Source organism: Pomacea canaliculata, linkage group LG13, assembly GCF_003073045.1.
Source record: "Pomacea canaliculata isolate SZHN2017 linkage group LG13, ASM307304v1, whole genome shotgun sequence".
Lineage (NCBI taxonomy): Eukaryota > Metazoa > Mollusca > Gastropoda > Architaenioglossa > Ampullariidae > Pomacea > Pomacea canaliculata.
The window spans coordinates 15,961,791-15,978,044 of NC_037602.1; the positions used below are offsets into that span (position 1 = coordinate 15,961,791).

The window sequence follows — 16,254 nt, forward strand, 5'->3', positions numbered from 1 at the left end:
AAAATGGAAACGTCTTAGTTTTCTCGTTCGCTCTCTCACTCACTGACCAAACAAAAGTCTTACCCTCTTTCTATTGTGTACTTGTCATGAAGAAATTTTGCTGGAGGCAAATTTTATGTAGTAGTCCACCAAAAAGTGAGACAGGAATACAAATGCCTTCTCGTCAACTACAAAATATCAAAGGTTATCAAGATGCCGCTTAAGGCTGTCCAGAGAGCAAAGTCTGCAACCCCGCTGGCTTAAAAACATTTCCCAAAGGTCACTTCACAACCGTACACAACCTTTACATGGCCTCTGGGGCGAGAGAGAGAGAGAGGAAGAAAGAAAGAATGAATGAAAGAAAGAAAGAAATTTTTTGACGGACATTGTTTATTGCCTCAGCATTTGATATCAAGACAAGGGGGATTAGAAAACTGTTGGTGATATGCAACAATTGTATGATCATCTATTAACATGGTGATGCATGTTGGTAATGATAATTCGTTTTCTCGTAGACAAAAAAATGGAGCTAAGTTAATAAATATCCCACTGTTGTAAAACTACATTATGTATATATTTTTAGTTATAGAATTAAAGTATACTAAAATACCCGTATCTATACAACACATACACAGATGTATTTCCTTCATATTACATATTTTCATATCAATTATGTTACCTATAGTCTGTTGAATGGTGCATATCTATTCTGTCAATAATTAAATAGTGATAACAGTTATGTGATATGTATGTGTAGTCTAATTATTTAAAATTAGGGATTCCGGTCTTGCACACGTAATTTGAGCATTTTTACTTCTAATTGTCGAGGCATTTGCAATAAATTCGGTCAACTTCAAAACAGTTGTGTCATCTGTACGAGTAAAAAACAATTAACTAAATGGGCCTATTGCGATAGAGTAGTATTGAATAAAAAGCCTGTCCCCCTCTCTCACACACACATTAGAGTATTGCAACATGTACTTGTGGCGGTACATGATAATTATGCTAATATCCACCGTTTCTTAGCTCTAAGGATCAGACGTGTAGCCGCGCTCTATACTTTCTATAATGTATGGATGAGGACTGCATGCAGCCTGGGAGTAAGGAGTTGCAGTATTCAATATTATATTACCTTTTTATCAGTGCATCTGGCTGTCAAAATAGTATAACTAGTGTGGCCTACTTAAAAAAAAAAACAGTGAGTGACAAAAGCATCTTAATTGATAGTAAAGGGGAGAGTGACAAAGCACAATCAACATAAAGAGTCACCCAACAGTATAATGGAACGACGCTCGCTTTATATCTTCATGAATATAAAAAAGAACTAGGTTCAGATATGTTCTCTCTTTCTCCACTCTCACGATTCTCAGAATATGACAAACGTTTGCTTGGTTAGTCGGCTGACGCTTTCTCCGGGTATTCCTACCTGTTTTCTCCCATTTCTCAACCCTTTGATCTTATCTGAAATTACTTTTTAATAAACTTTTAATAAACCAGCTCATCAAGGCAAATATTCGATTGGTTTGTCACCCAAAGTGATGCGGGCTTCTTGCCCCCATATTACATTTTGTCAAATAATAACCAGCGTGACACGGTCGGTTGTGTTCGTGTCGCACGCACGGCAAACGCACACAAAACGTTGCGCGGCATCGAGACAAAGGTTAGAGTTCAAGGAACAACACCTGACACTGCGATTAATAATGGACTATCGAATCGTCGTGTGAGCCCTCCACCAACCCCCCAACAACACTAAAAGGCCTCAAGACCGGAAGCTGACTGCTGTTGAGAGGAGAACTGGTCGCGCGGCGGTGTCCAATCCACGTCAGAGTTTGTGCTGACGTCCTGAGCGTCAAACTGTTGGAACGAGACCAGAGACCAGAGAACAGCAAGAAGAGATCGATATTCTGTGGAGAGACAGAGAGAGAGACAGCGCGCATGCAGCCACACTGATGCAGCACTGACGCCACTGGCTCCGGTGCTGGAAGAGGAGGGAAACCATTTCTTTTCTGCCGACGCCATATTGGACAGAAAGAGAATGGCAGACAGAACAGTATAGGTCAAAGTTTTGTTTGTCCTAGGCCTTCTAAGGTGCATAGAGCTGCAGGAAAAGAACAAAGAAACAGCAGTGGGCGTTCGAAGGCCGTATTTCACTATCTTCTCGCTGTTGTAGAGAAAAAAGTCCGTGTGTTTATTCTCTTCCATTCATGGGGGCCCACGACGAAACGATCCATGGAGGAGGTAAGCAGCTCTGGACATTCCTGTACTGTCAGCTGAGTCATGGTCAGGCTCCACTTCGCTGTCCATATTCTTTGAGAGAGCTCTTCATGGTTCTGTAAAATACCATCTAGTAGGAATTTTCTGTCGTTTTTACGGTTTGTCTTTCACGCATATCAATTAATTAATCGTTCATTAAACACCTTTTTCATAGAAAAGATGTTGTTTTTCCAAAGGTGATTCAAAGAACAGACCCTGACAGCAGTTATATAAAATGTCTATACTGCTGCACATATTTCAGAAAAGAATCTCCTCAGCTTTTTCAAGATTCCGATAAAGAAAATATTACATTTATATTTGTCTTGGCGAACTGTATGATCAACGATCAACAGTTAATGGACTAGAGTGAATAAATAAACAAATCCATAAGTACGTTATCTAACAGTCACTGTTTCAATAAGAAAGGCGGTTTTGATAAGAAATTTACATTTAATCACCATTTGTTGATAAAATTATTAGATCGTGCTCTGTTTTGAAGCGTGAGACGTCGACTCATTAGCATATTTACTACATTATATTCGAGTTGTATATAAAACAAACAAACACACAAACAAACAAACAAACAAACAAATTTGCCTCACTTTTTTTCCTGTCAGTAAATATAAAAGCTGTGGAATTTCTAACATACACTCAAATCATTGTTTCTGCTGTATAAACTCGTCTTTCCTTTCCTCTTCATCAAAATGTCTCCTCATCCCAACGACTTCTACTGCACACAATTGTGGCGACGTCACCACTCGGGTGGCTGGGTGTGTGGGGTAGATAGGTGGGTGGGTGGGAGTGATTAAGTCTGTGTTCGTGATAAAAATAGAAACGAGTGTTGCTTAAGGGTTTCAGTCGATGTGGCAATATGTTTGAATTGAAGTGTCACCATCTGAAAGGCTTTAAAAAAGCAAACATATATATATAGAAACTAAATATACAATTACTTACTTATATACCGTATTTGTTGGGATTGGTATTTGTATGAAAGAGTTTATTTCTGACTCTTGGTAAAGCACAACTCGTCAACTTTGGAAACGAAAAAGGAGCGACACCAATGATAATGAGATGACGTGCATGTGTAGGTGTGAGCAGCAAGACGAAGACAGTTCTGTTCCTAATTGTCTGACATAATCTCTTTCTGCTTTCAGAAATGAGCATGTATGATAGACAAATATTATCGTTTACTCATTGTATATTTAATGTTTAGTGTAAGGAATCGTCTGTAAACAAAATTATTACAATTTAATAGACATGAAGCTCAGATCACGTAAATAAATTGTCTGTTTGAGGAAAGACTTGGACATGAGAGTAGGAGGCAAGATCATGAAGATAATTTTTTTTTTTTTTGAAAGAAGAAGTAGTTTCAAAACATTTGCGCAAAACTAACAAAACATCGATTTTCGACGGAAGCTGTTTACACTCACATCGCCGCAGTCCGCGTCTTCGTTCTGCGCAATTACCTAAAACGTGGACTGGACTCGGAAAATGGACGATTTTACTCTCGAACTTTTACGGCAAGCTACTGGTGCAACTAGGCGACACTTTCCTCTAGATGATTTCTTTCCCCCTTCTGAGAATTTTTTTTTTTTTTTTTTTTGATCACGACGAGCATGGCGTACATTCTCGAGAAGCGCTGTCGGCACGTGCGATGTAGAGATCGATGAAAAGCTGGGCTCCCATGGTAACGGAGGGAACAGTGGCTGGGAATGGAAGAGGGTGATTAAGGCCTAAGACCGGCATCAGGAGGCCATTCCCTGGAGGTAGAGACCTTCCAAGCACGATGAGGGTCATTTAAAATGCGGTTTATATAAGCAGAATGTTTTCAGATGTCGTTGTTTTTTTCGCCGACATTACTTTGTTGATGACATTGGTGTTGGTGTCACCAAGACATTGCCCGAAACTACGAGAGTATTTAGTAAAAGAAGGCAGACCACAAAAATGTACACACAAAATAAAATGCTTCAGTCCTTAAAGGGAAGGTTTTTGAAGTTGTTATTGAGGTATAAAGAGAAGCCTATTTTTAATATTACCAATAAATAAGAGCTATACGGAATAACAATGTGTCTATGTATATACACAATACATATTTGATGAGCAACTGAGATAAGGGACATTTCTCTCCCAGAAAATATGTGCGGGACAAAAAGATTTTAGATGCCTGTTTTTTATTGCTTTTTGCCGAAAATGTCCTTCCTGCTTCACAATATGACAAACTGAATAATACGACTCTGGGATATACATATATAGATTATTCCGCTTTACATTATACTGCATATCTCATTTATATTGTAATACAAGTATTTCGATGTGACTCCATAATACAGTATAACGTATTTCTAGCTTATTCTGAAGTACAGTGTACCTACTTGTAGTTTATTCTGGAGTATGAGATATGTATTTGTGGTTATTCCGAAATACATTCTATCGTATTTCTAGTTTCTTTCATAGCACACTACTGCGTTTTCTCTTTTTTTGCAGATGCACTGAAGTTGTAATCGATGTTTAGCTTGTTTACCTTTCCTTTCAGTTTTTTTCAGACTATGTGAGCCTGGAAATCTTTGTCATCTGTTAATATATGTTGTTGCCGCATTTTGCACTATTAAAGACTATTTTAGTGACAGGGTAATGAACTTGCTGCCTGGACAATGCTCACGAGATTAGTGACTGTGTTAATGTTGTACAATATTGCGAAGATTTTCTCTTATGTAAGGAGACTGGAAAAGACTGACAGTATTCTCACTTGGAAGTTTTGTTAGGTAATAAACACAATATACAGAGAAGGACACAATTGCTAGTTAAAAATGTTAGCAAATTTCAACTGAGAGTTATCTGACTTTGTTGGCCAGCGGTGTCCCCGGCAGTCGGCGTTGTAATCGGCTTGGCATGCGTGGTCTTCGTGGCTGCAATGGCCGCCATGGCCTACAAGTGCTACCGTCGGCGGATCATGCGAAACGCCCAGAACCGCCTGTCGTCTGCCATCAAGAAAGGTCTGCAAGAGAGCAGCTCGGGCAGCTTCAAGAAGAGCATCCCAGTGCGAGGCACAGGCGGCGGCTCCAAGGTGATGAAGTCCAAGGCCACCAGTCCCATCACGCCACCTAGCGGCGAAGGATCCTCCCTGGAGCGCATGCCCACCACGGGCTTCTCGCAATCGGGTGGAGGAGGAGGGCTTGACCCCGTGCACGTGAAAGCCGCGGAGGTGTACCTGGAAAACGAAAAGGATGGCGCCACGCCGGAGAAGGAGGAAGCTCAGCAGCGGTGCTGCGACACGGACGAGTCGGGGGAGGCTCCTTCCCGCCATCCTCCTCCCACCAAGCTGGGGAGTCTTAGCTTCTCCGTGGAGCATGACGAAGCCCGCTGCGCCCTGATGGTCAGCGTGGTTCGTGCCAGCGACCTGCCACCTCGTGACCCCGCCGTGGGGGGCTGTGACCCCTACGTCAAGCTGCAGCTGCTGCCGGAGAAGAAACACAAGTGCAAGACACGGGTCGTGCGCAAGACCTTGAACCCCGAGTACGACGAGACCTTCACCTTCTACGGCATCAATGCCAACCAAATGCCGGCCATCACTTTGCACTTCGTCGTTCTTAGCTTCGACCGCTTCTCGCGCGATGAAATCATCGGCGAGGTCATCTACCCCTTGTCCGACATCGATGTGGAGAAGAAGGAGGCACTCGTCACGCGAGATATCACGCCGCGCCACCTGAAGGTTAGTCCAGAGAACTTTCGTCCAGATTTTCAGTTTGTGTCTGAGGAAAACCTTCTGTCATCGGTGTTTAGGATCCTGGGGAAAAGGGGTGAGCAGGGGTTTGGAGTAATTTTACATAAACTGAGGCAACTAACGATTGTATGCATTTGAACTTTATCTCCTCGCATGTCTTAGAAACTTTTCTTAAAATTTCTATAGGAATATTTCTTACTGTGTTTTCCTCTAGTCTAATTTATCAATTGTTTTTATGTTAACCCCTCTTAATTTTTATTTATTTCTGTATGCATCAAGGTGTGCTCTTGTAGCTGTACCCCTTGCTAATTGAAATACACGGAAATGCAGTTTATTTTACCTGATGTGTAGCGTTTGGTAATATTTCCGCAGCTTATCGCTTAACAGAATCCGATCTCACAGCCTGGAGAGTTTCTTAACAGGGAGATCAACGATCAATAATCAGCGAGCGTTGTCCGGTCATGTGGGAGCGAGTAAACAACCACCCTCAGCATATGGTCAAGATTGATCACTGGGTGTCACTTGTTTATCATTTTCTGGTGGACTATTACTCCATCTTGTTTATTTGGGTGCTTAATGATGTTTACTGCGTCTTGTTCATGGTCTTGTGGGGGATGACTAAAGATCACTCTGTCTTGTTGGTCGCCCTCCGGGGGATGACTGAATATTCTCCGTCTTGGCAATTGTTTGATGGTTGCTTACTGAATGTCCCTCTGGTCTGTCGATTATTCGTGTGGGTGATTACTGAGTAGTATCCACTCTTGGGGATTGTTTTAAGTGATTACTGAATATCACTCTACCCATGTGGGTGATTACTGAAGATTAATCCGCCTTGTCGACCGTTCTGTGAGTAGAGTTTGGGTAGTGAGAGCTGTTCACAACGTTCACATCACCCCGCACACACGGAGGTACAAAGATTAGACTGATTGATCCCGCTGTCTGCAAGGAGCATGTCTACACAGGTGTTTATCTAAACAAGTTTTACCTGGCGGCCGCTCCTGACAGCAACAGACCATCCGACAACTTGTAGCACTTAGTCTTACTAAGGACCCCTGCCTCTCCCCACCCCTTGACAGACAGGGAATAAAAAAACGCAATTACTGCTTAAGTGGGTTTGAACCACGAAATGTAGGCAACTGTGAGATGATTCGGTCCTTAGTTGGTAAAGGTCTTCTGCGAACCACACTTTGAAGGCGAGTAGTTCGAGGCCTCGGGGCAGGCTTTTTTTTTACAGGTAGTGGGGCACCCATCTCTCTCTCTCTCACTGCCTTACCCTTCCAAATCCTTCATGAGATCATGTACTGACAACTTGAAAAGTTTGCAAGTTCCCTCTGCTAACACGGGTATCGAACCGGCGTGCCTCCGGATTCGGACTACATTGCTCTAACCACTCTGCTATCCGTTTCTGACTCTCTACCTGGCAGGAACCCAGGTGATGACATGTGTTCACTTGAGAGGCTCTACAGCTAATGGGTTGGTGTTCATGCGAGACATGAATTATAAAAAAAGCTATTGTTTTGTTATCACAGCCTGACAAATGTTACTCAAGGGCTGCGGCCACGCTGAATGATTTCACGAGCAACACTCACTCAGTCACCAAGAAGGACTGTTTCTATCTGATGTTGTTTCATGACATGCGCACTGGCTAATTGACTGGCATGAACAGTTGGGTTCTAATCCCCGACATCCCCTGCACCCATCAGTCCTGTTCCATGTACGTGGGTTGCGTGATGGGGTCCGGGCTGAGTTGTTTGTTGTCACCTTTTACAAATTAATTGACAAACACGCAAAGAGAGAGAGAGAGTGGGTGTGTGCTTGCTTGCGTGTGTGTGAGAGAGAAACTGTGACACTTCAGGAGTGAAGCCAGAGACAGGGAAATACCAAAACCAGAGAAACCAGTTCTGGGAAACGAGGCCAACCGATTCCAGACTTGTCACGCTCGGTACACATGACAACATCGGGCGACCTTGTTATGCGCGTGTTTGCATGAACTCTCCTCCCCCTTCACTGTGCCTCTCACTCTACTCATGAACCAGTGTTTAACCACCACTCCCCACCTCTATATTTTTTATTTTCCGTCTGGGGAAAAGAGGACAGGAAGTGGGAAAAAATCACGGTGATCGATTTTTACTGATTACAAAAAAAAACTTTATAATCACATTAATCCTTCACCGATTTTTCACCCCTGTAAATAAATCAAGATTTTATCACAGTTCTCATCGGTTTTTATTCTATTTTTACCATTGCATCTTTTACTGGCAATACATCACCTGATCCTAACTAATATTATTTATGAATAAGATTCCTTCGTTTGAGAAAAAAAAAATCCGGATGACTGATTATTCCCTTTTGTGGATAGCAAATATTACTTTAATTCTAGTTTGCCTCGGTCGAGCACAAAGGCCTCCTGACATTTGCCATTGCTTGAATTCTGCCTTTAAATGATTTTCTGTGCGACAGTGTAGGTGAAGTCTGTGAAGGGAAATGACACGGTGAACGGTTCTCTGACTTCCAATGTTCACATCCACCTTTATTTTTTCCCCACATAACGACATCGCAGTTCCTTTCCTCCAAGGAGTGAGTAGCACGAAGCAGGACACGTGATGTTCACAAAAAGCAGGTTGTCTTGGTTTTGAGCAAGAAATGCTATTTTGAGGTTCGGAAATCTCAGATGATGTCAGCTCTAATAGAAGTCACTCTCGTCAGAGAAGTTGTTTTTCCCACCCACACTCATCCAACATTATTGGAGACACCTGCGCGCCTTGTGGTGCCACTTGCTGAAGCAATCACGCATCATCTTACAACACATAAGTTATTATTATTTATGCTCGCAAACAGATATATTTTTCTTTCTTTGGAGCTTCAATAATAAACTACCAAAAAACAGAATATCACATAAGCCATCGTACGGAAGATGAACAGACTGGCACCTAACTCCTCATTAAAAATAAAAAAAAATAAAAAAAAAACAACAATTACAATAGTTGAAGAAAAAAATTACTGCTTTGACAGTTTACGAAAATTATGAAAATTACAGGTGAGAGACAGCGTCCTTGCACGAGCAGCAACATGGCGGCCTCGCGGCTTCAAGCGGAGGCAACCAAAGCACTGTCCATTTACTTTCACATCAGTACACAGCCTCCTCATTCTCTTTCTCATTAACTCACTCACGCACACATATCTTATTCATACGCACAAAAACAACAAAAACAACAGAACAGATAAGAAGAAAATGAGAGCTGATTGAAGACAACATCCACGACAGATAACATCAGTCCTACTGGAAGAAACGTTCATTTACTATTCAACGATGCACTTTAAGACCTTTGTTTGAAATAATTAAACAGCACATGTAAAAAAAGCAACAACAACAAAAATCTACAAGAAATCAATGGACTACCGAAGGTGCAAAAATATATTTTCTCACAGTTCAGTGCAGGAGTCTACCCTTAGTGAATACAACTCATCCATTCCCGAGACAAACGCCTACAAACATCCTCCCCATCTTCAAACGATTAACCATGAGAGACGAATGAAAACTGTCAAGAAAAATTATTACATAAAATGTTGACACCTTCAAGGACATGGTCACAAGGTGGAACCGAACTTCACTGCGGGGTTGCCAGGGCAACCGTTGTTGACGTCAGGTTTCCACCCTCGTTCTCGGACACTAGTGACCGTTCCTGTGCCCACATAACCATGGAAACCGCGGCCGGTGGATTCCGCAGTCTTTTCAAGCAGCTCGGTGTGGATTTGGTGCCGAGAGGAGGACCGAGCCACTCACAGATCAATAGCGTGGGAGGAGGGAAGGGTCGTGGCGGTGTCTGGGGGCCATGACAGAGCTGTACACCGTCAAACTGATCGAGGGGAGGCAGTACAAATGGCGGTATCCCAACGGTAGTGGGTCTTGAAACTTGTTTTTGTTGCCCTACGTCCAGGCACTGCGCCACCATCGACTGATACATCCACTGCAGCTGCTTGCTTCGCAACAAACGGGGGAAAAAAACATGAAACAGGACCCTGAACTAAAATATCGACATGAACATGAATGTTGGGTGAGATTTATGTAATGACTCGGACGGGTGGTCTAGCTTGGGGATATCAGTCAGACTTTGTAGGGTTATGCAGAGTTTAATGAGTCGTCCTATTGTGTTCATGAACTTTGTGTCACGTGGTGTGTGTTTTTGTTGACAGTTCCGGAATCAAGGCCGTGGAGAGTTACTCGTGTCCCTCTGCTACCAGCCCGCAGCTAATCGTCTGGGAGTGGTGGTGCTAAAGGCCAGAAATCTACCCAAGATGGACATCACTGGACTGTCGGGTGAGAATACAATCCTAACATTTTGTGTGTGTTTGTGTTTGTATCTGTGTGTGTGTGTTTATGTGTATGTTTGTGTTTGTGTGTTTGTCTTTGTGTGTGTTTGTGTTTGTATGTGTCTAAAAAACAACATTTGACTTCATATTTGTGTAATGTCTGCGTGTGTATGTGTCTGAATCTTTGTGTGTACGTGCGTGCGTGATTCGTGAAGAGCAGGTTTGTTTTGTGTTGTATCTTAACCAGAATGTAGCGATTGACCGCAATGTTCAAACACACACACACAAAAGAACGGGATTACTGGGCTTATAGTTCCTTCCTGTCTGCCACCATAAAACAAATCAACAGCCATTACAAGATCGATTACTGTTAAGTTCTAGGCTCGGCATCGTCAACACAAATTGCTTTTACCGCCAGGACACAAAAACTGTTTCTGTTCTTGCTAAGTGCGATGCTAGCAAACAAAAAAACGACATTCTGGTCAACATGTCGATAGCTATGTATTTCACACCATCTGATTTTAAATAATCGATCCCTATTTATCATTTATTTCGCAGATTCTAGTTCCTCCTTTGCGCTGACATGCGCAGTTACATAATCAGTTGACATTTTTTACTTGAACCTGTTTAGAGAGTGTCCAACGTCATGTCCAACACTCAATTCATGATTCTAAGTCAGTAGACTGTTTTGTTCTTGGAAAAAAATCAAGGTTGTTACTGGACTGGAGATAAAAAAAAAATAATGAAAAAGCAGAAGAAGGAGAAATGAAAGAATGGATGCATGGCATACACCCTACAAGAGGCCAGTGTTGCTACCCAAGTAACGAGTGCCGCTCTGTTGCAGATCCTTACGTCAAGATTTATCTCCTGTACAACGGCCAACGCATCGCCAAGAAGAAGACCCATGTCAAGAAGCGAACCCTGAACCCCGTCTTCAACGAGTCCTTCCTTTTCGACGTCCCTTACAATGAAGGCCTGCAGAACATCTCGCTGGAGTTCCTCGTCCTCGACTGGGACCGCATGACAAAGAACGAGGTGGTCGGGCGCCTGGAGATAGGGGTCAAGATCGGAGGACAGGAGGCCAATCACTGGAACGAGGTCATGAACTGCCCGCGCAAACAGATCGCCGAGTGGCACAAGCTGAGTGAGTAGCAGCTTCCAGGAGACGAGGGGCAATCAGCCGTGACCGCCATGGTTGGGCTGTCTGTGGACAGATGGATGGAGGGAGTGGGGGATGCGGGTGCTGAAGGGTAGATTAGTGGAGGAGGGAGGGATGTCTGTAAGAGACTGTTAGAAATATTAAAAAATGTAATAAATGCGTGTGATACTAAAAATAATGAAGTTTTCACAGTGCGCAGCTCCCTGTGTGTTGTACAACATGGTGAGATCATAGAACAAGTGATAATGATAGCTAAACCATTTAAAAGCCGGCGGTAATTATAGTTAAACCGTTTAAAAAATCCACGAAGTTTATTTTAAAAATTTGAGCGTCTGTTTTAGCGGGTGGTGATTACAGGAAGAAGAAAACCTCGTTCTGTAAAGTTTCCCATTGTCCAACATTTCGCTCAATAAAACTTCAAGTAGAAACTGCGGTTTGCTCATGATAAGTTTTGCTGTTGATCTGGGAGTGCTGATGAAGGGATAAACGATCTGTTTTTGTATTTTGTTTCTGATTTTAAGTTCGTTTTCGTTTCGTTGGTTTTCCAAGAGGACAATGGATTGAAAATACCCTCTAACCCGAGTAGTTGTAGATACAGACTTCTCTGTAATAACCCATTATCTACATTACCTAGGTCATTACTGACCCCGAGCTGATCGTAACCAAGAGGATACATATTGTATTTGTAAATAGCCAATCATGATGTTTTCTACATTGTAATAGTGGTGTCGAAGCACTAAAAGCCCATTGGAAGGTCACACTGTGGCGCATGCGTCATGTGTTGTTGTGCGTGTCGTTGATGTGCTTGTCGTCCAGCGTCGTTGTCCTGTCCTTCGTGTCCATCGTGGACTGTCCGACGATTTCTGAAACAAATGTGAGCAAGATTTTTATTTTTTAGAGACAGAGGTGGTAAGCTAGGAACTAATGGTAACCATGTAGCAAACTTTCACTTCCTTGTGATTTCTGTTGACAAACGGTGCACCCGGGGTGAACTCAGTGCGAACGCGCAATAACACAGGGTAGGATACCTTCACTTTGACAGACACCTTTGGACAGGAGGATTTCTTTTTGTGTAGCTCTTCAGCAGTGATTTGTGGCTAGGTGGCTTTCTTTTTTATTTAAGGATTCAGCAAGAATGTCATCTATGATCCGGGAAACCAGATGACCTCACACAAACTTTATTGCTTTTTATAATTATTCGACAAAACCCAGGTGGCATGATCTCCCTTAAAATAAAAATTTTCAAAATAACACATAGAACATGATTAAAACAGTGTTACATTCTCACAGTTTTGTTCTTATAATATCTTTTTGGAGTCTTTCCTTTTTTTATTTTTCCTTATTTCTTTCTTTCTTATTTGTGAGCCATTATGTCCCATCCACGGTTTTATCATTACCATTCTTCTTGTAATCCACAGGGAAGAGATTATCTATTCTGAAATATTGTGCAATAGACAGATTCCAAATCCAGTTGACACTGAAATGATGTGATAAAGTCCATACTTATCATCAACATATTGCATATATTGATAATGTGTAGTTAACTGATGGTATGAATTCATCAGAAGACATTTATTTGCACAAGAAGCCTCAACTACAACAGGAAAAAAATGAATTAAAAATGAATTTATTTCAGGAAAGGAGTCCTAACACAAATAACAAAAACAAACATATACTAAATTCACAAAGGCTGGAGATGCTAAAAAACCAGCATGTCGAACTAATGGAAGCTTTGCCATGGAAACAGATGTGAGAATGAAAACATGTGTCCCGTCCCCATCATGAATGTAAGAGGGAATCAGAGGAACTAAGTGATGTTGGTCTCCCACCTTGTTCACCCTCAGCTTCACTTCTCCTGTCATCAACTCGTTGCGTAAGGCGTTCGCTTCCTTCTTATATTTTTGTCGGGTATCCGTGCACCCGTACAGCCGGCAAAAGAACGGATTCATTTGCGCGAGTGAGGTCTGTCCTTTAAATTGAAACAAAATGTGAGAGTTTTATCGTATACACAGTTTGTTTTCTATTTTTTTAAATCTTTCTGATTTACTTTTGTAATTTGTATAATTCATTTATTTCTGCGTGTATTCGTTTTTAACACACAATCAAACGCATAAATAAACACAAAATATTTGATAATTGCGTGGTCGCAAACATAGCCACTAAACTTAATTGTTTACAGGAGTCTGCTGAACAAAAAGAAGCTAATTCTACTCCGTACACCCCTTTGTTAGTCTCATTGCTGTTTTATTTTAGAAGTAAATCTCACTTGAGTGCTTTACATGCCAAACTTAAAGATCAAAGATGATAAACCTCAGGTAAGTAAGGACAATAGTTCAAGATGCTTTGTGGCTTCAACATATAGCTTTAACAACAAAATTCACTGTGTAAATAGTATGTTTTGTATGGGTGCTGGTGTCCAGATTACGAGATTGAAATGATTGTGGATAAAGTTGTCTCATTTCTGATATAAACAAACACCTGCACATCATTATCAAATGTTCCGACTTGCCGTAGTTGCACTTTCGGTTTTGAATTCAAGTCTCGTGAAGTCTGCTTCCGTTGAAATTTTTTTTTTCAAAGTGATAGTCCTGGCTTTTGAAACGCAGCATGTAGCTCTCTCTTTCTCTCTGTCTCTCACTCCCTCTCTCTCTCTCTCTCACACACACACACATTCACTTGGAGTACCTTTGGTCCATCTCTGCCATGAGGACTAGTGTATTGCTCTCTCTGTCTCCATGACATGACACCACTCAGAGGATCGTTCTATTCTCCTCATGTTGTTTGTATGATCGACACCATAGCATTACAACTGATGCCATGTTTAATGAGGTGACAAACTGCTGCAATGAACATTATGAACGGGTGCAGCCGGGTGGCTGTTCTAAGAAGACCTTACACGTCTCCTTCCTCCTCCATCAACTGATGATGTTCCCAAGGGACACGCGAGGCATGAAGCACAAAAACACCTGTCTGGCTCCATCACCTCCACCATCCCACTCCCCCATCCTTGATCTCCATCAGCAGCCACCGAGGGCATTAAGTGCAGCACACACGGGCAAGTCGATATCTGAAATCCTTCAGAAGGGGAAGACATTCTGGAATCCGAGCGTTCAAACTCCTCTCTTTCTTTTATTGTAAACCCTGTTGAATGATAGTTCTTACCGCTTGGGTCCCAGTCGTAAATTAATCAGTTTTGTACATAGAGTTTGTTTTTGATGTCGTTGTCTTAATAATGAACAGTATTTGTTTTTATCTGTTTACAATCTTATTCTATGGTCCGACCGAACAAACACCCACCTATTTCTCATCTTCATCGTGGTCCTATCATCCATGTCGACTATGGACCACCAAACGCGGTTTTGCGATGTACATATAAACATCTGTTCTTGTAGAAGTCTTTCAGGCATTTGTGTGCTGTGTTGAAGCTGATTGAACAATATTTGACATATTTAAATTTTTGAAAAAAATAAGCAAATATTTATGCTTGGAACCTTTAATTTTAAAACATTAAATCTTTTTAGTTCCTGTAGACCAATGTGAAAATTTTGAAAGCAGGCTTGAGTTCTATAAGACTTTGTTTATCTCATAGGGCAATTAGATAATGTTATCATAATTAGATAATTATGTGCACACATTCTCATCCCTGTAATAAACTGTAGTTTTGGTTTCGTTCCTTCCTGTACCAAGTTTGACGACAGGAAGAAAACAGTTTATTAAACTATTGAAAATTAACAGGAAAGTTGGCTTGACTGTCGAGCATTGCAATTAGCTTGTAATCACAAGTAGTGCACTGCGTGTAATTAATTATATGTGCATGCAAGTATACCTATCTATGTATACCGCGGATCTTGTACTTAACATTACAATAATGTAATTATTGGATTCTTCGAGATTGCGTGTCACCTGTCTTCTTTCTTTATTTCTCTCTCTCTTGGTCTTTCTGGATTACACCTTTTCCTCTTCTTTCTTTTCTTTGCTTCACTCTTATTCTCTCTTTTTTTTTTTATCAGACTGTGTGTTCTTGTTTTTCTTTCTACTCTTTCTTGTAATTTTTTTTCAGTCACCAGTTCTCCCACATGTGATTACCTATTATACTGTATTCGGTTCGAAACCTCGTACACATCACAATTGTTTTGCTGCAACCTTGTGTCTTCAATGATGTGGGCTTCACTGTTCGCCGACACTGTGCAGCTGTTCTTTCTTCAGTGTAAGCAGTTCATGCCAACTTTATTTGATTAAAAACAGAAGTATTCTTGTTTTCCGAGGGTCGAATGGTTTCTGTGGGTGAGCGAATCAGGGTATGAGTGTTCGAGAGAAAGAATATTTCTTGACAATGTCAGAAGAAAAGACGAAAACCTCAGAATGAACGAATAAAAGTAGTTTTTTAATCATCTAGAGATCACAAATGATTCTTCCACAAACAAAGGCGCACTAATACCATTTCACACACAATAATATATATTTATAAATGGTTATGGTAGATCAGTTGCCATTACAGAGGATGCACAAATACTTGCACATCAAAGGAAACGCATAAATGTCAGAAAGGTAAAATTTAGGAAAGATTTCAGAAAAAAACTTAAGGATACTGAGTCTGCTCATATATCCACTGCTGCGCTGAAATAACCTCTCCCCAATAAAAAAAAGAGCAAAAATATTCGGAATACATAAAAACTGTTAGAACTGATGGGTTTGCTATACTATTTCACACAAAGGGTGGTCATACAGGAAGATTTAATGGCCATCTTTAGTTTTCTGACATTTCATTTGACCCCTGTACACTGATTGAGCCCCTGCCTGTGGTGTGTACAGAACATAACTCTGTTAATGT

The 16,254-nt window shown here is 41.3% G+C and overlaps 1 protein-coding gene across 1 annotated transcript; it reads left to right on the top strand.

Annotated features, from left to right (window-relative positions):
* Positions 1-1,785: 1,785 nt before the first annotated feature.
* On the top strand, positions 1,786-15,681 carry LOC112553874 (synaptotagmin-4-like). The gene is made up of 4 exons (XM_025221347.1): positions 1,786-2,217; positions 5,085-5,941; positions 10,148-10,271; positions 11,109-15,681. Exons 1-4 carry the CDS (start codon positions 2,184-2,186, stop codon positions 11,414-11,416), a joined length of 1,323 nt encoding a protein of 440 aa, XP_025077132.1. The 5' UTR covers positions 1,786-2,183; the 3' UTR covers positions 11,417-15,681.
* Positions 15,682-16,254: the final 573 nt, after the last annotated feature.

Excerpts from the sequence above, each read along its gene's own strand:
- LOC112553874 (XM_025221347.1), top strand. The coding sequence starts at position 2,184 with ATGGGGGCCCACGACGAAACGATCCATGGAGGAG. Across the intron at positions 5,942-10,147 it reads TCACGCCGCGCCACCTGAAG|TTCCGGAATCAAGGCCGTGG; the intron begins GTTAGTCCAGAG and ends TTTTGTTGACAG. Across the intron at positions 10,272-11,108 it reads GGACATCACTGGACTGTCGG|ATCCTTACGTCAAGATTTAT; the intron begins GTGAGAATACAA and ends GCTCTGTTGCAG.